The 21,667-nt window shown below is 41.8% G+C and overlaps 3 protein-coding genes across 7 annotated transcripts in view; 1 reads left to right on the top strand and 2 right to left on the bottom strand.

Moving 5' to 3' along the window:
• txk (TXK tyrosine kinase) overlaps positions 1-21,667 on the top strand; it is a 37,956-nt gene that overhangs the window by 9,453 nt on the left and 6,836 nt on the right. The window contains exons 2-3 of one of the 4 annotated variants that reach the window (XM_037113310.1): positions 4,548-4,609; positions 19,744-19,930. In XM_037113310.1, the coding sequence (XP_036969205.1) occupies positions 19,918-19,930 (13 nt within the window). In that variant the 5' untranslated portion in view covers positions 4,548-4,609; positions 19,744-19,917. Of the gene's footprint in view, positions 1-4,547; positions 4,610-15,951; positions 15,973-19,743; positions 19,931-21,667 lie in introns of those variants that run through there. The other 3 variants (XM_037113314.1, XM_037113309.1, XM_037113311.1) reach the window with 3 other exon arrangements.
• Positions 1,140-3,107, bottom strand: LOC119027832 (flocculation protein FLO11-like). The gene is made up of 2 exons (XM_037113306.1): positions 2,772-3,107; positions 1,140-2,649 (listed from the first exon to the last, which is right to left on the bottom strand). The coding sequence occupies exons 1-2, from the start codon at positions 3,099-3,101 to the stop codon at positions 1,174-1,176; spliced, it is 1,806 nt and encodes a 601-aa protein (XP_036969201.1). The 5' UTR covers positions 3,102-3,107; the 3' UTR covers positions 1,140-1,173.
• tec (tec protein tyrosine kinase) lies at positions 4,298-16,056 on the bottom strand. 2 transcript variants are annotated; one of them, XM_037113305.1, is made up of 19 exons: positions 15,914-16,056; positions 12,822-13,025; positions 12,579-12,683; positions 11,722-11,803; positions 10,813-10,941; positions 9,553-9,605; positions 9,235-9,443; positions 8,441-8,506; positions 8,135-8,189; positions 7,889-7,971; positions 7,488-7,621; positions 6,879-6,953; positions 6,626-6,797; positions 6,185-6,401; positions 5,992-6,056; positions 5,612-5,730; positions 5,341-5,498; positions 4,936-5,052; positions 4,298-4,895 (listed from the first exon to the last, which is right to left on the bottom strand). In XM_037113305.1, exons 2-18 carry the CDS (start codon positions 12,957-12,959, stop codon positions 4,969-4,971), a joined length of 1,944 nt encoding a protein of 647 aa, XP_036969200.1. In that variant the 5' UTR covers positions 12,960-13,025; positions 15,914-16,056; the 3' UTR covers positions 4,298-4,895; positions 4,936-4,968. The 2 variants fall into 2 exon arrangements, with proteins under 2 accessions (XP_036969200.1, XP_036969199.1); XM_037113304.1 differs by having other exon boundaries at positions 4,298-5,052.

Genomic DNA, 21,667 nt, shown 5'->3' with positions numbered 1-21,667 from the left:
TTAAAGGCATTTTTTTCTCCCACTGTCACCAAGTGCTTACCCATGGCTGGAAATGTTGTATTGATTGATAGTCTATTGATCGCAAGTTAACCTCACCTTTCCCGAGTAGCTATGTGAACGGCAGCAGACAACATTGTGTAGTGATATTGATGTTTAGGGGGAACTAACTGGAGAACAAAGATACCAGGAATGGGTGGACTGGGATGAGAGAGATAACCGGCTTCCAGAGGGGACATGGGGGATCAGCTGAGGGTAATGAACAACGACCCCCGGTGGCCCCCCTTATTATTTGTTGTTTTGTTTGTTTTGTTTGTTTTTCGATACGCCATTGTCGCTGTGACCGATGTGGCCTAGAAAGTTTCAGGCATGGAGACACAGTGTCGGGCTCGATTGATAGAGAGGTACACATTATCTGATGAGACGAGACAGCAGTCAGATGAGATGTGATCAGATGGTCTAAAGTGGCATCAGGTGTGACATCAGGATGAATGTCACACACCTGTTAATTATTTATTCAACATTTTTTCCTCTTCATGCATGAAACTGGTAGCAACAAATATTCCTCTAAGAAACTGCTGTGATGGGATTAAATCTTTTCCAATTGTACTCAAAATTTCAGCTTTGCCAAATGCTTTAAATTATCATCCTTGCCGAAAGAATGCAAGTAAACTCTTAGCTGTTGGTGAACAAATTATTAAAATTACTGAATGCATCTTTTTTTGCTTAATTGATACTGAAAGCTCAACTGGAGATGTAAAAAAAGAAAAGAAAAGGTTCTATGTAAAAGGAATATCGTTGTTATTGTTGAAGATCATTTTTATCTAGGATGTTGTGCTTTGCTTCACAGTGGGATTTACCATTACTAATCTGTCTGCACAGCATTCAAGCACATGACCAACAAGACTGGGGACTGAAACAAGAATCTGTGTAGTTGTCAACCTCTGACCCACTATTGCCATCTGGTGGTTTGAATATAAAACACCATTTTTTAATAACAAAATTACAAAAACGGGACTATCACTGCTGTAATTAACTCACACATAACTGGACATTTTTATCCTCAAAACACTCACAAAACAGAGTTTACAATCAGGCTTTTCTATATTCATTAACATTATATGAATCATCATGGCTGATTTTGCAGTTAGTAGGCCAAATGTTGTAGGGAATTGATCAGATGTTGTAGGGACTGGGTCCTGGTTCAGATTTTGTAGGGACTGTGTCAGGTGCGGTAGGGACTGGGTCAGATGTTAAGGGGATGGTGCCAGATGTTGAAGGGGCTGTGTCAGAAGTTGAAGGGGCTGTGTCAGAAGTTGAAGGGACTGTGTCAGATGTTGTAGGGACTGTGTCAGATGTTGTAGGGACTGGGCCAGATGTTGACGGGACTGTGTCAGATGTTGAAGGGGCTGTGTCAAAAGTTGTAGGGACTGGGCCAGATGTTGAAGGGACTGTGTCAGATGTTGAAGGGACTGGGTCAGATGTTGAAGGGACTGGGTCAGATGTTGAAGGGACTGGATCAGACGTCGAAGGGACTGGGTCAGACGTTGAAGGGACTGGGTCAGATGTTGAAGGGACTGGGTCAGATGTTGAAGGGACTGGATCAGATGTTGAAGGGACTGGATCAGACGTTGAAGGGACTGGGTCAGATGTTGAAGGGACTGGATCAGATGTTGAAGGGACTGTGTCAGACGTTGAGGGGACTGGATCAGACGTTGAAGGGACTGGGTCAGATGTTGAAGGGACTGGATCAGACGTTGAAGGGACTGGGTCAGACGTTGAAGGGACTGTGTCAGATGTTGAAGGGACTGGATCAGATGTTGAAGGGACTGTGTCAGATGTTGAAGGGACTGTGTCAGATGTTGAAGGGACTGGATCAGATGTTGAAGGGACTGGATCAGATGTTGAAGGGACTGTGTCAGATGTTGAAGGGACTGGATCAGATATGGTAGGGACTGAGTCAAATATTGAAGGGGCTGTGTCAGATGCAGGGACGCGGTCAGATGTGGCCATTGAAGATGTTGAAGTGCGATGCTCAGAAGTGGTTGAAATGGTTGGGCAGGCGCAGTTTCTAGTCATTTCTGGGTAAAACCCAGTAACACTTGTCTGGACAGGACACTGCGTTCCAGGAAAAACATTAAGTTCATAGTCCACTGTACTCAGTTCTTTGTAGAGTTCTGCCAGAGTCTTTGTCTGCAGATATTTGTTTTTAAAATCATCTGGAACATTGTCACCCCAGTGTGCACTTGCTATCCACATGTTCCTGTTGGAGCTGTAGCAGCAGAACGCTGACCAGAGCATGGAGGGAATATTGATCCTGTTGTTGAGGATGTTCTTGGTGCTGGGTTGCGCTCCAGTTACCACAAACCCTTCAATCCTACCATTGTTGTTAAAGCAGTATTTATCCATAACACATTTGATGCACTGTTCCATTCTGTTCCAGCTTCCCTGGTTGAATGTTTTCACTTGCGGAACAATGTTGGTCAGGGTGAAGGTGGACATTTTGTCAGTCTTGTTGAATGCATGAGAGCTTGGAAATAAATGGCCTCGGTCAAACTGCCTGTTGTTTCTGTAATCTGTGTTCCCAGCCTGGTTGTTGTATGTTTTGTTCTTGTCTCCGACGATCATGTTCGTGTCATCTTCATTCTCAAGCTGTAAGATTTTAAATGATTAGTTACTCATGCAGACAGATTAGCCATGAAGACGTACATTTTACAGTAAAAATGTCTTTCAGTTAAGTAATTGTCCTTTACCAGTCAAAATGAAAAACCGACCTGTGGCTCTATCTTCCACCATGTTTGGGGTCTCCTGCCTTCTCCATTCCCTCTGTACTTGTAAGCAGAAAAGACTGGAATCTTGTTCTTGATGTCGTAGAGAGTCAAAAACCTCCTCTCATTCTCAAAAGTCTGGCAAATGGGTTTGTATCGGTTCTGGTTCAGGATGTGTCCCCCCTGCAATATACCTGGGACCTGTGGCGGAGTTTTCTCAAGAAGGAACAGGTCACAATCTGACACCGACATTACCACCTCAGCCACTGTTGGAATGAAGGACAGGAGGAGGAAGGCAGCAGGGAACAAGAAATACCTTGTCTTCGTTGGTGCCATCTTCAAACACTGGGTATCATTTGATCAGAGCAAAGAAAAAACATTACTCATTTTAAGCTGCAGTTTTGGTTCCAAGCTTTAAACTTTTATTTTACACTTGTGTCCACACTGGTGTGTTGGTTGGTTTGTCAACATGATTTACGCAAAATTACTGAACAGATTTCTTTGATGAACTTGGATGATTTCAGCCTAGAATAGACCTCAATAACTATAGGTGTGGATTTGGATGAAGGGACAGAATTTTTTCTCACTTTCTTTCACATTGCAAGATAGAGCAGCATTTTAACATTTTCCATTAATTTCTCAACTAAAGCATGGATCATGATGAATCTACAGTATTTAGATGGCTAGTGTCTATGAGTCAACGGTAAAGGTAGATTTTGGGGCTTTGCGTATGTTTGCCCTCTACTGAGTGCCGTTCTAGCTTCCATTTATTAAGTGCCCTCAATTTAAACCAAGTTCACTCGAAAAATTGAAAAGGTTCACCAGCAATAGTCTGTGACTTTTAACACAGCTGTTCAAATTAAGGCTCAGTCATATTTATGACATTTTATGGTGTTGAACATTGGACTAAGTTGTAATTTTCTTTTTCCAAACTGCATTTATGAAGAGTTTTTTTTTAAAAATCCAAATACTGGTATATTTGGTATATTAAGTATGACAAAGACCAGACTATGGCTTAAGTTTTTTTTTTTTTTTTACAGGAAAGCATATAATGTTCAAATTAACTTTTTAATTTAAAAAAACAACGCTTTTTTGTATACAGAGGTACTAGTTTTAATCAATATTAAACATTTAGAAGGCACATTTAAAATCAAACATATATATTACAACTTTAATATAAAAAATAATGTTGCTTTGCTTATTTTCTTTGTCCAATGTGAGGAACAAGAGCATACAGATAATAAATCTCAAGTATGAACAGGAGAAGATAAAACTTACCTCCTTACATGTGCACAGGCTTCCTATAAGTCTGCTAAATGGTGTGTTCGTCTTTATACAGTTGTAGAAACCAGACAGACTTCCTCAAATATCACCCAGCTCGTGGAGGAAGTGTGAATTATACTGAACACTCGGCAGTTTCACCATGAAGGAGAGGATGTGCATTCAGCAATACCTTATACCTTTAACCCTTTGATCACATTTAGGGGATCATTAAATCTGCAGGCGTATCGTTTCTAACCCAAATCACTGACTTTTTCTTTACAGTACTTTAATAGTAATGTGAGAAATTTGATGAAAATGACATAAAACAAACAGATTTACCCTGCAGCTACATTAGTCAGACATTGGAATAAAATAAACAAACAAAACAAATGTCCTGTTAACTGTTCAAAGCAAAAAAATCACACAGCTGAATCCTGGCTAGAAAATTCATATTGTGTGTTGTGGTTCAATATACATTTGATTACTAAAAAACTCTCTCTTTCTCTTTCACACTTACAGAAGTCAGACCAAAGAACATGATGCCGTTATCTGGGAGGAAACGGAGGCAGACTCACAGACAAGTAGGCAAAACATTTGCATGAAAATTACGGAGTTCTGTTCATCGTGACGGCCTTTTACATGTTTTCTACATCACTATGTGTAATCACTGTTGTGGTTTGAACGCAGCTTTAGTTTTCACAGCTGTCAGTACAGCTGTTTAGGGTTTTTGTCTCTGGATCGGATAAACCAAGTGGCAGATGAGTGGTGCTCCTCTCACTGTGGTTGGTCAGTTCCATCTCACGGTCTTTTCCATGTTCTCCATCCTCTTGTGCTGTATATTAGACAATAACTGCCATAACTCTTGGTTACCATGGAGTTAGGGACCAACATGGCCGCCACAGATGGCGCAAATGGTGGAAGCAGCTGATTGGTCAGCTGATCAGTTTGGTGGAGGGGTGTCACCCTCCAGAGCGTCGGAGATCATTAGGCAGAGCTGGGAGAAGGACGGGCGCTCATCCGGTCTCTGAAACAGAGAACACAGGCTGTAAATTACAAGTTCCCCCTGAAAGTGACCTATGGAAGTGCAGCTGATGGTGTTAATCAATTATAGATTCAGATATTGGGGGGAATTTGTTTTCAAACCTGGCGTAAATTGATTGCTTGTAAACAGGGAGTCTGGGAAAACTAAAAAAACTTCTAAAATCACAGCTGACAGAAAAATATTTGGAACAAACTATAGTTTATACTTTACTACAACACAGTTAGAGTAACAACAAATACACAGAAACCAGCAGCTTCTCACAAGTCCCACCTCATGCCAACAGAGCTGCATGATGTCATAGATGGCGGCAGTGGCCATTTTGGGCCTGTAGAGGCGGTGACCCTTGGTTACCAAGGTAACCACCTCGTGGTTCTGATTCTGTTCAAATGGCATGCGACCCTCAGTGAAAACCTCCCACATCAACACACCTGGAAACACACAGATGACAGAGGTTTGATAGGAGTCTGGAGATTTAATGTTTAAACTCTGGCCTGTTAATAAACTTTAAAATGTATAAAAAAGGAAAATAAAGTGTTCCTACCGAAGGACCAGACATCTGACTTGCTGCTGTATTTGCAGAAGTTGAAGACTTCAGGAGGCGACCACTTCACGGGAAATTTGACACCTGATGAGCTGGTGTACTGGTCGTCCAACACATATCTACAAAATACACATCAAGTTAATTCTGTCTACCCGCTGACTTGTTTTAAAAGGGACAGTTCGCCCAAAAAAACAAAAAAAGATCTGTGGATTATCTTGAATAACCAGGTCATGTACCCTTTCAAGTCGAGTTTCATTATAGTGGAGAGAAGGCTGATGCCTCTGCAGCCAATTACTCACACCAAAATTTAAAGTTTAAATACTGTGAACTGTCCCCCAAATACAAACAAGTAGTGTTAATGTTAGGGACTAAATTTGTACCTGGCCATGCCAAAGTCAGACACCTTCACCACCAGAGAGTCATTGACCAGACAGTTTCTGGCAGCCTGCAAAAGAGATTGAAAGAGGGCAGAGAAAGAAACAGAAATAACAAATTGGTTAATAAATGGGTTTAAGGATGGGACAGGGTGGCAAAAAGCATTTCTGCAAGCTAACACAACAACACTGCAGTTACCAGATCTCTGTGGATGAAGCTGTTGGCCTCCAGGTGCTGCATGCCTTCGCTGACATCCAGGCTGATGGACAGTAAGGACCCTAAGCTGAAGCTGCCTCGTTGCTGCCTGAGGAAGTTCAGCAGGCAGCCGTGCTCCATGAACTCTGTGACGATGTAGATGGGCTTCTGCTGGCTGCAGACGCCATACAGCTGCACCAGTTTAGGGTGAGACAGCTTCCTGGAGACAACAGATCCATTCAGTTCAGTGAAACAAACCATTGATAATGTTATACACTGTATGTTGCAACAAATTTACAAATAAGAGTTCATGATGCTGCAGTTCTTACTAAACTCCAGTAGAGGGTAGCAGAGGTTAAAGGTAGATCCTAATCCCTGGTCGTATATTTCCACCTTACCTCTGGTCTCTTATCAATCTTTTCTGAAGCCCCTCCCCCTCCTTACATCATGACCTTGGCCTCCTCGAGGAAGTCCTCCTCGTACATGGCTCCCTCTTTGATGGCCTTGATGGCCACTTTGTGCTGAGCCCTCCACTTGCCGAGCCTCACCAGACCGAACTGACCGCTGCCCAGCTCCTTCATGAAGGTCAGCTCGCTGGGGTTGATCTCCCACTTGTCTGCAGGTGAAGGTGAGAGTTACACTCATGGATGAACATTGTTTAAAGTGCTTAAAGTGAGCTGAGCTCTCCTGGACTCACCGTAGCTGAAGCCAGCAGTGGATGGAGCAGATTTGTCCTGTTTCCCGACAGGATACCTCAACCTGGCAACAAGACCTGAGCATAGACACGAAGAGACAGTTTCACAGATATGGAAGAGGGTTGGGGTCAATTTGAGTTTGACTTTCTTTTCAGAATTCAGAGAAATTTCTTCTGTCACTTTAATTTTGAGATTAAAGTCAAACTTGAAAACAAATATTTTCAGTTTTCTTCACCTTTTCTTCATCCAGAATCATGAGGAACTGTGACAGTATTAGAAACTGTTCCGAAAGTCTGAATTCTGAGAAAGAAAGTTGGAATTCTCGGGGAAAAAAGTTGGCATTCCAGGAAAGATAGTTGCAACATTAAGGAGAAACAAAAATTGGAATTCCGAGAGAAAAGTCGCAATTCTTGATGGACAATTCGCAATTATTGAGGAGAAAATTTGGAATTCCGAGAAATTCTAAGAAAAAATGTTGGAATTCTGAGAGAAAAAAAGGAGGATTTCAGAGAGAAAAGTTTTAATTTTGAGGGAAAAAAGTTTTAACAAACTTGACAGACTGCACTTGCTCTGCTCAGACGGACACAGTAGATACAGCAGGTGTTGTTTACCTGCTGCGTTGTGTTTGTGGTACTCGATCAGGTCGGGGATGGAGTTGAACAGGTGTTTCTCTGCCAGGTAAAACTGTTGGGGTGAGCCTTGCGTCTGCTTGATGTGGTAATGTTTTATAGCTGCACCTCCCTCCCTACAAACACACAACAACATAACAATGAGCGCTGCCCGGTGCCTGGAGTACATGATCCTGACATGGGTCAAAATATATGTATAGTCAAAACTCATATTCTCCCTCAGACGGCAGGATATATAATGTGACACTGAGGAATAAATGTGGAGAATGTCATCAGTATTGTAAAGTATTCATGATTTGCAGTTTGGAAGTTAAACACTGTTCTGGTCCCTGAAGGCGGCTGCTTCTTTTAGCTGGGATTAGTTAGTTGAAGTGAACCAGTACCCTGCAGCAGACTTGGTGTACAGAGAGACGGTGTAGGTTCCTGCAGTGCTGGAGTCTCTGACGATGAAGGCTCCTTCTTTGTCCTGCAGGGGACGACACACAGCAGCGTTTACATGTTGTTTCATCAAGAACATTTTGTTTGCCACTCACTGAAATCTACAGACTAAATAACTGTTTTGTGATGGACAAAAAGGAAGACAGATATGTGGGAAAGCAAAGGCTGAAATATTCTAGAGAAAGACTCGCCTCCTTCCTCAGCAGCTCCTCGGCCTTGTTCCTGTTGACTTGTTTACTGTACCAACTACAACAAAGGAAGACATACACATCCCTTTAACAATGGTTTATTCATTCTCATCTCATAATCTCCTTATCCTGATCTAGTTACAGCTTTAAAAGATGTACAGAATTGTGCTGTAGTTCATCTAACCTTAATGTCCTTAATAAATTGCATCACTATGAGACCATAAAGTTATATCAACTGTTTTAGTGCGGTTACTTTGACCGTGACCGTTGGCTGCTGTTGATCTCCTGTGAAATGATTAACAAACTCACACAAACTGCACCAGGTTTCCGGATTTCTTCTCTGTTACATAGTTACTTGGGATGTAGCCTTCCTCACTGTGAACACAAACACACCAGGAATTATGTGATGAATATGTTAACACCGTGGATCGAGTGATGACCCACATTACTTCCCTTTGCAGTGGCAAGACAGTTTTGATTGTTTGGTGTTTACCATGTTCACCATCTTAAAAAGAAACAGTTCACCCAGAAATGAAAATTCTTACTGGTCACTACTTTTTTTAAAATAGGAAAATACAAACATAAAACGTCTCTAGAAGCACCCGAGATCCCTTTTTTGTTACGCTGAAATCATCACTGTAGCTACTAAGCTAAAACTGTTAGCATGTGAGCAACAAAGTGCTAAATTGACAGATTTGTTTATGGAGTTCTGTTTGGCATTGTAGTTACAACAACAATGTTGTTTAGGAGAATGATACACCTCGGTTTTGACTTTCCATCAGCATGGGGGGAGGAGATGATGACTGAACCTTTTGAGTGAACTGTTCCTTTTATTTTGTTTGCTAGCATGCTAACAGTTGAGGCTAAATCTGTGGCATTCCATCAAGTAGTTGGATCACTGTGGAAGAACTCATTGATATGACAACTCCACAGAAGTGAAGTCAAAACATTGGATCGCCTCCTGGTGGCTGGCGGCAGTCTTACACGCATTCACATGAAAACTCAACAATTATCCAGCCGATGATGTTGAGATATTTTGGTCTGGAACAAAATGGTGGACATGTATTGTTGACACGAATGTACATGGTGATAAACACACTCACCCATACTGGTTGCACGCCTTATACCAGTTGACGTCGCACTTTTCCAGGATGATGTACTCCTCTCCTTTGACGAGACTCAGGTCATGAGACTCGGCGCCCGGGAAGTCGTACAGTGCCACCACCACCTCCTCGTCATCGTCGTCATCGTCGTCTTCATCGTAGTCATCATCATCGTCACCGGTCGGAGGGACGGGTGGAGGGGGCCGCCGCTGGGTGATGAGGAAGAATGACAAAAATGCTTGAACTGAGGTGGATGTGTTAATCATAAGTGTGTGTGTGTGGGTGTGTGGGTATGTGGGTGTGGGTGTGGGTGGTTACACAATTGTTTCTAGGCTCCTCTCCAGGAATCGGGGGTAAAGGTTTTCTGGAAACTATAAAAGAGGAACAGAAACCAGCAGAAACATTAGACTCTTTAACGTCTTTGTCTTCATCGACCATCTGTGCTCTGACCTCTGACCTCTCACAGCTGGTTTAACATCGTTTTATTATCCTGTACGTGTGATGACGAAGAACTGAAGGCTATCATATCGTTGCAGCAGTCACAGATCATGTCAATGAGGCCTAAATTTAACGTTTATCAGTGTGACTTCCTGTTTTTCTGTCACACTTGATGAATCAACTGTTTCAGGTTCTACACTGCAAAAAATATCCACGTCAATGGGCCATCAGGTTCTATTTTGAAACATTTTTGCATGTTTCGGTACATTTATCAAAGACCAAACAACTTTACAATACTGCTGGTGAAGTACATTTACCCAAATACATTAAATACTTTACGTCAGTGCTTGAATAACGGGTTATTTACTATGAATACTACACTATTGAGATGAAATTAACTGTCCAAATGTATGTAAAGTACTTAGGCTTCAGCAATAGCCGCAAAAGCAGTGGGTTAGCCTTTTAGGGAGGCTGGCTCTGTCACTGTGGCTCTGTTCTTTGTCTCAGCGGTTGTGTGCTTTGTGCTAACGTTAGCTATTAAAGGACTGTGTTAGTCGCTAAAGGAGTGTGTTGGTGCTGCCGCAACTGTGGTCTTTGGCTCAAGGGAGTGTGTGCTTTGTGCTAACGTTAGCTGCTAAAGGAGGCTGTTGCTCTGACTCTGTTCTTCAACTTGGGCTATCTGCTCTGTGCTAATGTGAGCTGCTGCAAAAGTGTGTTCGGTGCTAAAGGAGGCTGTTGATGTCTTTGTGGCTCTGTTTTTCTGCTCAGGGGTCATGTGCTTTGTGCTAACGTTAGCCGCTAAAGAGGTGGCTTATCTACCAAAGAATACTACAAACACATGCTTCCACAATAACTAACCAGCGCTACCTTCAAACATAAACTGACATAAAGGGCACTTATATCAACTTCATGTGAAGCTGACAAACCAAACCAAAGCACTATGATAGGGAGAAAACTCTATAAAGCTGCAGAGTTGATATTGTACTGAATGCTCACATCAAAAAAAAAGTTTCAGGTAAAGTTTGTGGTATATGGGTTCTGTAATACTAATCATGATAACTATGGTAGAATAACTTTAAAGTGATCAATACCACAGCTCAACAGCGGGCCTGTTTAGGGTGTGTGGCTGTGTTTTCTTACTGTCTCCAAACAGGTTGTACTCCTCACAGCCGGGAGCCAGTTTTTCCGCCTGGCGACAGCAGAGCCACGCCCCCTCCTGCCAGAACTGAGGGTGGAACTTCGTTAAGACCCCGTTGTTGTCCTTGATCTCTGCAGACAGAGAAGGTTCAGTGTTAGATACTGAAACTTAAAAACATGATCATTCTAATGCAAGTTCTGCAGACATTAATGACCATTTCTTCTATTATTTGTTTTAAGCAGATATAGAGACATTTAACTGTGATCGACATCCAGATAATGACATCCTCTGACAGTATAAGTCACACTGGATCTAAAAACACCTTTATTGTGTTTATGTGTCCAGATTGGATGGAGTTATGTCTCAGAAAACCAGAAGGACTGTTGACATAATCTGCTGTATGAGTTTTGTAATTCTTTAACTGTGTCACACATCCAGCAGCAGCTAATCTGGCCAAACAATAACTAACTTCCAGTTAATTTTAAAACCTGTGCCTTTCATTTCACATGACATTGTTACTTTACATCACACTGGAAACCCTTAAGCAGCTGTCATTTGGCGCGATCCCCTCACAGGCTCTGTTTTCTCTGTTGTCAGTAACATTCACACTAATTATTGAAATGCTAAGTGGCAACTAAACCGTGGGAAATCTGAACCCTCAGACTTCAAATCAACACATGACCTCGTTTACCTGTCTGATCTTGATGTCTCAGATTAAATGTCAGCAAGAGCAGTGGAAACAGCGGGGGCTGCTGGGACAGTTGACCCATGTGTGAAAACTGGTTTCACGCATGTGGTTTTTAAGGTGTCAAAACATCTTTTCAGCCTGTCAACTGTGAGTGTGTTCTGTCACGCTTTCACCTGTGCTGCTGATCTGCAGTAGAATAAGACAGAGCAGAGCAGAGACTGACCCTCTTTGAGGCTCTGGACCCAAAGACTTCTGCTGTTGTGACTCGGCGCAAACACATAGAGGATATTGGTTTCATACACCACCTGGAACAAACACACACAGACACATTGTTATGTGTTGTCTGCTCTGAAAACACACACCGGTGAAGAAGAACTGCAAACTTTGATCCATTGATTGAAGATATGAAACATGGCTGGTCCTGTAGACAAAGCAGAACTAGTGGTAGGATTCATTTCTAGAAAGTGTCAAAACTCTCGAGCAGTCGGACCACGAGACACTTTGTGGACAAACCAACGTTTAATGACTTAAAAACAACGCCAGAGAGAAGAAAGATCATAAAGATAACACAAAATAAAATGTGTATTGGACATAAATACACCACACATATACTTTAATATTCAATTTGACTTGCACTTTCTGAGGATATCACAAATAAATATCCATAATTCCACTTAAAAATCATAGAAAAAAGACCCTTCCTATGACTGCAGAACTTGCCTTAGAATTATGTTGTTTTTATGGTTTCCTCAGCATCAAATGACTCCAGTGGTAGTTGTTTCTACATTAATGAGTAAACTGCAAACAGGAACTGTTATCGGCTAGTTTGGCACAGTTTTATAACAGACTGATAAGGTAACCATTACACTGTTCACCTCAGATCACTTATTATAAAGATGTTTGGCTAACCAAGAGTTTCTGAATGAGTCTGACTTGTCTGCTGTGATTATAAGTGATAAAATTAAAGGCCGAATATGCAGTGACATTGTTGTAAGTTGGGATAAACACGATTCATTCTTTTTAAGTAACACATGGAGCAGCTTTATGTGAGGGAACTTGTGGTTTGTTGTGTGTTCGTACCTGAAAAGGGTATTTATTCTGGCAGGGGATGATTCCTCCTCCGTTCTTGACGATCTCTGCACATCGGATGCGACTCAGCTCGATCGATCCTCTTTTGAACTTCTTCTGTTGATGGAAACATGTCGACAACAGCTTTTTAATTTCTCTATCTCTTCTGGAGATATCAGACTTGTTATTTGTTGTGTGTTTGTCCGGTTTCTTGTTGTGAAACTGAAAATTAGAATACAATCTTATAAAAATGACCTCAGCTCGTCCATCGTAGTACGTCAGCCTGCTCCTGGTGAGGACAAACAGTCTCTCCTTATAGTTCAGCGGAGACGTCCTCTTCTTCTGCTGTGAACGCTTGATGAGCGTCTCCTCCAATAGCAGCTCGCCACTCATCCTGGTCCCGCCCACGCCCTCAGCCCATTGGAGGATATGGTCAGAACAAAGCGAGCTGGAGCTGAGCTGAGGAGAGAGAAGCACAGGTTTATATGTTCTCTCCAGAGAAATCCTCTCCTCAGCTCTGTGGAGTCTTTTAGCATCTTTCAGCACTTTGTTTTGGTTCTTGATCATTAGCATTGTTTACAGGTATCTCCTTCTGCAAATGACTGTTGCTACATATTCTCTAGAAGTCTTTTCTCAAATGTTAGCATGCTAGCTAACACATTAAACTTAGTGGCACTTTGAAGCCTACAAAAGCTCAATGTTTTCCGTGTTGTGTGACCCTAAACTTCCAGTTTAGCACCCGGCTAACTTAAATGGAGGTAAAACTATTCACTTGTGTAATCAGCCCCATGAAAGGAGGAGGAGTTTCTCATTTCTGTGTATTGAGACTCAATAAGTCAGAATCAGGTCCGTAGCATCAGTGCGGTCACAGACAGGAAGTCCTCCCACACAGCAGCTGACTAAATAAAACTTCAACAGAAATAGAAACTGAGAATTGAAGAAAGATGCTTACTGCAGGGTTTCTGGATGAAGTTTGGCCTTTACTTCATCCTGTACTCTGGAGAAATAGTCATGTAGTCACTCTGACCAGATTTCATTTTGACGTCCTCACTGTTTATCTTTTTTGGCTTTAACTGTTTGAGCGTGCGTTGTGTTCATCATCCTGTCGGAAGTGGGAGTTTTTTCACCCTGCAGAAATCATCACTGCTGGATGAATTGCAGTCATACAGAATATATTTACTCTACTGAGTACTGTAAATGTTTCTTTTACAGATTTTTGTTCAGTTTGGCGAATACTTTAACCTTTCTTTTTCCTATAACAGTCAAAATGCTCAATAGGTTCCATGTGGGTGTCTTAAACAAATAATCTTTAAAGTGACATATCAGGAAATGTCTGATCAAAGAATTAGCATTTGAATACTCTCGACTCGTTTCAGTCCGTGCTATAAATAACACTGTTTGACACTCGGCTGTGCAGCTGTTACTCTCACATTGATCTACAGATATGTTAATAAAGTTATAAATAAATATCCTTTGCTGTTGTTAACTCTAGCTGTAGTAACTAGCTGCGGTAAGCATGTAGTTATTTTGGCTGTGGAGCTAAGAGGCGTCTGTCAGGAAGTGGGACTGAACACAAAATTCAAGTACGATGTAGGTCAGTTTGAGGATTGTGGATACAGTATGGAGGCGATTTACAGCAGCTCTGACCAGGACTATGACTCCGGAGACAAGAGAGGCACGAAGAGGTGACTGTGGAGACAAACCAACAACTGTGCTGGTGACTTTTATTTAGGTTATGCCCAGTTGAATTAAGTGCGTTTTACAATGAGTTAACGAGACGATATGTAGAAACTGACCACTTTGAATTCATGCTGGCTAGCTCAGTTAGCTTGTTAGCTAAGCCAGCTCAGGCGTTTAGACAACTACCACCAGTTCTTAGCTAAACGGTTAGCATGCTAACTTCAGTCTGTATCTCCAAGCATATTTCCGGCTGGAATAATCATCATGAACACTCCCTCAAGTCGGAGCAACAAGTTGGAAAGTCAGAGAAAATGTGTGGTGCATTCAAGTGAGCAGAGAAGTCGAAATTTCTGAGTTGCCAGTCAGCAATTTCCCCTGAAGCCTCCCCTGAACTCAGATTTCCAACATGGAAAGTAGGACCCATCACATCAAGCCTGAACCATATTGACAACAATGATTAGAGGTCAACGCAGCTCTGAAATCGACTTCTGAGGTAAATGAAATCATTTTGCGCGAGTTGCCAAGCAGACGTCATTTTACATCGAAATGTGGCGTAAGAAGGTGAAAACACATTTTTGTAAAATATATTTTGTGGTTTATGTTTTTTATGTTTGCTTTATTGTGTTACTCATATCATCTGGACACCGCTCTAAGAGATAAAATGCAAAACAATTTACTTTAGTTGCTCCCACTTTCCAACTTCACTCACACGAACACACCAAAGTTGGAAGAACAACTTCCAAACTCGGGAAGTGGGACCATCCGAGGAGCACCTGAACGCAGCATCAGACATACCTATAGACATGTTTTACTGTCTCATCATGTTCATCTTCAGCTAGTTCAGGATTCATGACTGCTGCTGAAAACACAACGTTTCCTGTGACGCTGCTTCAAAATTAAAGCTTATAAATGACTTAATAACTGGGGTAGTGAAGAAGTTATAGTACATTAAACATGTTTGTAGCTGAATTAGCGGAGCAGCTTTGTTAGCGGTGATTCTTTGATAGAGCTGCACAGATTGAGAGCGTCACTGTTTTAGGACAAACGGAGGAGAACCAGGCAAAAACTGCAGTAATGTCAATACTGAGGGTTGTTTTGTTACATCTGCACTTTAAGACTACAAACGTTGACTAACATGTTGAATGTCAGAGGTACTGAACTTTTACTTAAGCAGAATATCCATTTCCACCAAACCTAATGCGTTTTTAACGTGTCGTCCGTTCGTCCCGTCGGACCCTGAATGCAGCATCAGGGGATAAGAAGAAGCCGCACCGTGCACCTGCTCTCAGGTGATTTCAGGTAAATATCAGATTTTTCAACTTAATTAAAACACATTGATGAACTGAAACACAAGCAGACGAGTCGTATGACTCATTATTACAGAAGTCTCTGTGTCTGTGTGATAGTTTAACGGTCTTTGTGTTGTTTGCTGTGTCTGTTTCGGACACATTCAGGTAATATACCTGTAATAACTCGAGTTGTGTGTGTTTGACGTGATGTGTAACGCGTCAGCAGACCTGCAGCATTGTGTCTCTCTGCAGTCTCACTTGTGGCTCCGCAGGTTTCTGCCGCAAGAGTTTGATCGACAGCAGCTTTAACGTGTTTAATCTAATGCAAGTGACGTAATAAACGTAATAAACGTAATGAAAGGTAAACGTGTGTCTCACCTGTTGTCGTCATTCTGCAGGTTCTACTTCGTGAGTGCGCGTCCGGCTGCCATGTAGCTGTGAGTGAGAGGAGAGGGATTCAGGAAGTGAAGAGAAGGAGGGAGGCGGACACACAACTCAGACACACACACACACACACACACACACACACACACACACGGACGAACGAACTTCCTTGTACACTGCGGGTAGAGCTGTGTGTGTGTGTGTGTGTGAGCGTGAGAGAGAGAGAGTGTGTGTGTGTGTGTGTGTGTGTGTGGAGGGGGGGTTAGGGTTAGTGGTGTATTAGGTCATGTGTCTATTCAAATCAGTCATAATGTAGAGTGGAAAATATTGTGTGTGTGTGTGTGTGTATGAAAGTGAAGATTTTAATACTGAGAGGTTAAAATGAAAAGTAAAGTAATAATTATAATAATTATTAATAATGATAAAATTAAAGAGAAACTCTTGTCAAAATGCAACCAGGGCTTTTTTTGTGAATGTATATGAGTCAAAAAAGCCGAATTACGATGAAAGAGGCACTTTTAAGATTTACTGTATTTTTGTTTTTTGGGTCAAACTGATTTTCAGTGGAAGAGCTACGGGCACTTTTACCAGAGCATCAAAATCTCTGTTGTTAAAACACTAAGAAGGATCAACACAACATGAAACTTTACTCGTAGTATCACAAGGGTCTCTAGAGTTAACTGAAGCGTAAAAGCAAGAGTTTACTAAAAAAAGAACGTTTTGGACAACTCACGTTAGCAGTTGTGTTTTCTGAGAAGCATCGATCTCAGAATGAGACGTAACCTGGAGGACAGTTCAGGTGGAACTACTGTCTTCCAGCAACAACTATCCACGCCAGATCTCTTGTGACTTTTCCTGCTTTTTATTTTAGTATTGTTTCTTATATGAGGCTCCTTTTTCAACCTCAGGGTCAATATTGTTTTTTCGCTAATGACAAAACAATCAATTATACGTGCAGTTATTGGAACTAAGCTTCAGGAGCGTTCCACCTTATCTGAGATCGACACTTCTCCGCTGGCAAGCTGTAATGTTTTAAAAGTAGCTTAGCCCACTGAAAATGAGCTTGACACAAAAACACAGTAATGCTTTGACAAACAGTTGTGCTTTGAACTGCTCCAGTCGGTCGTCTGCGTGTCACAACAACAACAGCCTCTGAACTTGTGACCAAATGGTCTTTAAATCTGGACACTGTAGCGTTTTATACTGTCGAGTCAAAGCTCATGATTAATGTTCTCACACTGTGCCACCACCTGAGAGCTCACGCTGAACATGTGGACCGTAGTTTGATAGCTCTGAGGCAGGTGTTAGCAACGATGCTAACTGGGCAGAAGCGTGCTGCTGCCTTGATAATCCAACTTTCATGAAACAGAGGCGTTTTCTCAGATGGACTCGAGACAAAGCTATCGCCACGTCCCACCCGACCTGGCCTCTGTGTTTTCTGTCCGTCGTCGTGTTGCTGTGGCGTCTTTTCAGATGCTGTTTGTCACTTCGTGCAGGTGCAGTGAGAGAAAAAAGGGGAATCAACTCGTGGATCTGCTTCAACTGTCGGAGAGTGCAATTCATCCACCCGTCCGACGGCCATTTGAGAGCCGATGATCGATCCTCGCTCCTGTTCACTGCACAGCAAAGCTCAGAGAGCTAACAGCATACGGTGTACATAACGGTACAAACCTTAGCAAGCTAGCAGCTGTTAGCTTTCGTTTGGCAACAGAGGTCATAACAATGAAGACATCAACTCCCAAGATCCCCACGCCACGTCAACAACATCATCACACTACATTTAATCAGTTTGATTGCGAGATCTGTCGACCAGAAGTTTAAAACTGTGTGTTAAAAACAATCTCAGGACATTTTCAGACTGGAAATATGTTTGGACGTTACAGAAAGTGAGACTATTTGTGGGAGAATAGATTCATGCAACGGTGAGCGGATGGTTTGTTTCCACGAGGTTCCTCTTAAGTGTAGAAGCACAAATGTTTGTGTGTCATTGTGAAACCGAAAGCTTTTCATGAAACCTTTAATCATAATCATAATCAGCTGAGCTGATCCGTGACGACTGGAGCAGATTAGAGACTGTCCTGGAGTGCATCCATCGACACTCGTCACATGTCTGAAGAGCACTTCTTTAATGTCAGTCTGTTTCAGTTCTTTTCTTAGAAAATCAGCCTGCAGAGACGTGAAACTTCCCATGAGGACACGACTGTTGTTGTTATTACAGTAGTGGTGACAGTTAAATTAGTGGCGTCGGCCGCTGAGAGAAAGTTTTGTTTTGAAAATGCCTCGTGATGCTTTCAGGTGCATTGAAGACTGTTACTAAACAGCTGAACGTGGATGGAAAACAACACAACTCCTGTACCGGTCTACAACCATGCAGATCTGATCACCTCATCATTGATCCCGTCTGGTCGCTGGCTGAACTTTATTCAGTCAAGAGTAATAAAAAGAAATATAACATTCACTTGTTCTCTTGATTAGACACATTGATCTGAGGCTCAGTCCTGTGACTGTTTTCTAATCATTTATAAATAGAACAACTTCTGATGGACACAGATTAGTTTCAGGCTCCTGTCCTGTTAGCCACACCCACAGCTGATGTAAGCACCACCCACTTTTCATCTCAAGTCCCGCCCATCTATAAGTAGAGATGCAGATTATTTCTTCTCTCAATTACTCACTTCAGTGATCATATGAAGTTTTACGTCAAATACCTCAACAACCAGCCAATCATCACACCATCACATCATGGTTCAACTTAAAATAGCTGATTTGGTCGCCACAATGGCAGATAGAGTGTTTTTGCCGCCAACACATCTGGAGACGTCTGCAAGAGTGCTTAAAAATTTCCAGCGATGAGAGCTGAGCTGCGGTCGACCGTTTGGCAGCCGTGTAATAACAGCACCTCTGACACCTTTGGTGCAAATGTCAACCTTGGACACATCTGTGGTTTTCAGAAAGCATCCTGGAGACTCTTCAGATCTCCAACCAAACGAGGTGTTTTAGGCCAGAAAATGTTGTTTCTCCAACTCGAGCCAAGTGCATAAACCCTAACCAGAGCAAATGAATGTGACTATAATCAAACATAAAGTTACAACGTAAAGTAACATCAAGTGTTAAGTTATTTGTGGTTTTGCAGAAACGTACTTGCTCACGTTTATTCCGGGTTTGATGCGGTTGTTAGCATTTAGCGCCTCTGTGCCTAAATCCAGCCTCACTGAGCTGTGAACTGTCCAGTTTAAATAAAGTTACTCTGAATGGGATTTCTTTTTTTTTTTCAAATCATATATTTTTTTAAAAAATGGCGATCAGAAGAGTTTTATGAAGACTGGATTTCATGTTTTAAAGTTCACATTAGCTTGTAATTTTGTTCAAGGAGTCGATTTAAAAATGTTGTTGTTTTTCATTGTAAGTTTGTTCTGTGTGTGTGTGTGTGTGTGTGTGTGTGTGTGTGTGTGTGTGTGTACGTGCGTGTGTGTGTGTTCTTCCTGGACTTGTTCAGAGACGGATGCTCTGTGGTTTCATTCACGTCATTCTTTCACTTCCTCTCCATCTCTTTGTCTTCGTCTCTTGTTCTCTCTGTAAACACAGAACGTACAAACGACTGAATGTTTTCAAATCAAACTTTATTCGTGCTGCCGAAGCCGACAAACACAAACCTGAGATGATATTTCTCTCCTTCGTCGTCTTCTCTCCCCGCATCTTCTCTTCTCTTTCTTGGCCTGCTTCAACCTCTTGACTTCCTCCACCCACCTCTTTCTCTCTCTCTCTTCATCTCTTCCTTTATCTCTCTCTCTCTTTCTCTGTCTCTGTCGATCACCTATTTTAAGGTTTCCTAACCTGTGGCATCACATCAGCCCCGTTGAAGCGCTCGAGATCTACGAGAAAATCATCGCTGACCTTCAAGACTCGAGCTGAAGACGAAAAAGCTGGAGATAGAAGACGAAGAGGAGGAGGAAGAGGAGGGAGAAAGAGACGAAGAATATTCGTAAAGACGGTCGATCATGATTCAGTCAAGTAAGTTCCTGTTCTGTAAAGTATCTGCACATTAAACTCCTGATGATTAACTACATACTTAAACTCTGTATGCAGAAGGAAGATTAACAAACACATAAATTAAATCTACACATTCAAAACTTTCACAAAGAAAATATCTGGAACTTGTAAAGTTGGCTAGTCTTTCAAAATAAAAGCCTGTTGTTGTCTGTCTGTGCCGTCCTCACTGGACCACTTTGTCAACTTAAAGAAGGTTTTACAAAGTGTGACTGTTAGCATGTTAGCAACAGAGTGCTAAGGAGTCTCGTCGTGAGAAGAAACGTAACTTTCTTCCTTTTTGAACAGCAGCAGGATGCATGAAGCTAAAACTGCAGACACATTCAACAAATCTACACAAACAACACTTACAGCAGCAGATGATATCTTGGTTAATGCCCTTTAGTTCTTTCAAAATAAAAGCCTGAAGCCAGCCTCACCAGACCCCTTTGACAATTAAAAGAAGGTTTTGTAAAATGTGACTCTTGTGCAAGCAACATGACGCTAAATTGATGGATTTGTTTATGGAGTTTTGAATGGGATTGTTGTTGGGACCAGGAGGTCATGAGAAGAAACTTTCTTTCCTTTTGTAACAGCAGCAGGGTACAGAGAAGAAAACAGAAGAATAGAAAAATCACATTCATCAAATCTGGAGGAGGATCATGAATTTTACATGGTGCAAAAATCATGAATAATCTTATGAGTCAAAGGAGACGTTGTGCATTGAACATGCACAGATGGATGAACCCAGTCTAAAACTGTCAGCAGCTTAACCTTGAGTTAAAACTTAATTTAGTGTGTTTGTGTTTGCTTCTAAAACTGTAAGATCACAAAAATAAGACAGTAGTAATTTCAGACTCACTGTACTTCTCGACTCTTTCTATTCCACTTCACTGTTGCGGCATGCAGAGAGGTGGAAACGTAGACGGAAAACTGGTGAGCAGCAGAGACACCTGTCTGCAGCGTGCCACTTCTGACCTGCTGAGTTCATAGAAACCGTCAGTAGATAAACTCAAGTTTCACTTCTGTTTCTCTCTCTGGCACAAACGGACAGTTACCTTGACAGGAAGTCAACAGCGTCCTTTTAAGGCCACACGGGCTCTTTCAGCAGACGAACATTTGATGTTTTCTTTCGTTTAGCGGCTTAGTCATAATTTGTATGCTACGGTAAAGTACAGTGGAGGCTGATGGGATTGTTTTTATTGTTGCACATATTTGGTGATAATCTAAAGTCTTGGACTTATTAAAGCCGTCGCCGGAGGATCAGGAATATTAGCACCAAATTTCAATCCAGTCCCTCCAACAGTTGGTGAGATTTCAGTCTGGACCAAGGTGTTGGACTGCTAGCATGGCTAAAAATATATGTTTCAGAGACAGATCTACTTCTTTAAGACAGATGTTTTTGTCTGCAATTAGCACGAACAATTGTACTCATTTTCCGAGATATCAGTGAAATGTGAACACACGAATGTCATGCCAGTATTTTCAGATTGAGTGTAACTTATAGGGCTCAGATAGGGCTCATTATCTGTGTCTCCATTTGGACGAAACGTCCTGAAATATCTTCAGAAACAGACAGAAAGATGCAACGTATTCCTGCAGAACTTGGCTTAGAAACGTGCCGTTTTCTTCAGTATCACAGTAATCTGGTCATATTTATCTGTACATCCATGATTACACTGCAGACAGGAACATTTGGTATGCTGTGAAAAATCTGCTTAA

This window comes from Acanthopagrus latus, chromosome 10, assembly GCF_904848185.1.
Source record: "Acanthopagrus latus isolate v.2019 chromosome 10, fAcaLat1.1, whole genome shotgun sequence".
Lineage (NCBI taxonomy): Eukaryota > Metazoa > Chordata > Actinopteri > Spariformes > Sparidae > Acanthopagrus > Acanthopagrus latus.
Note: the sequence above shows the minus strand (reverse complement) of the source record. Positions and strands in the feature narration are given on the sequence as shown.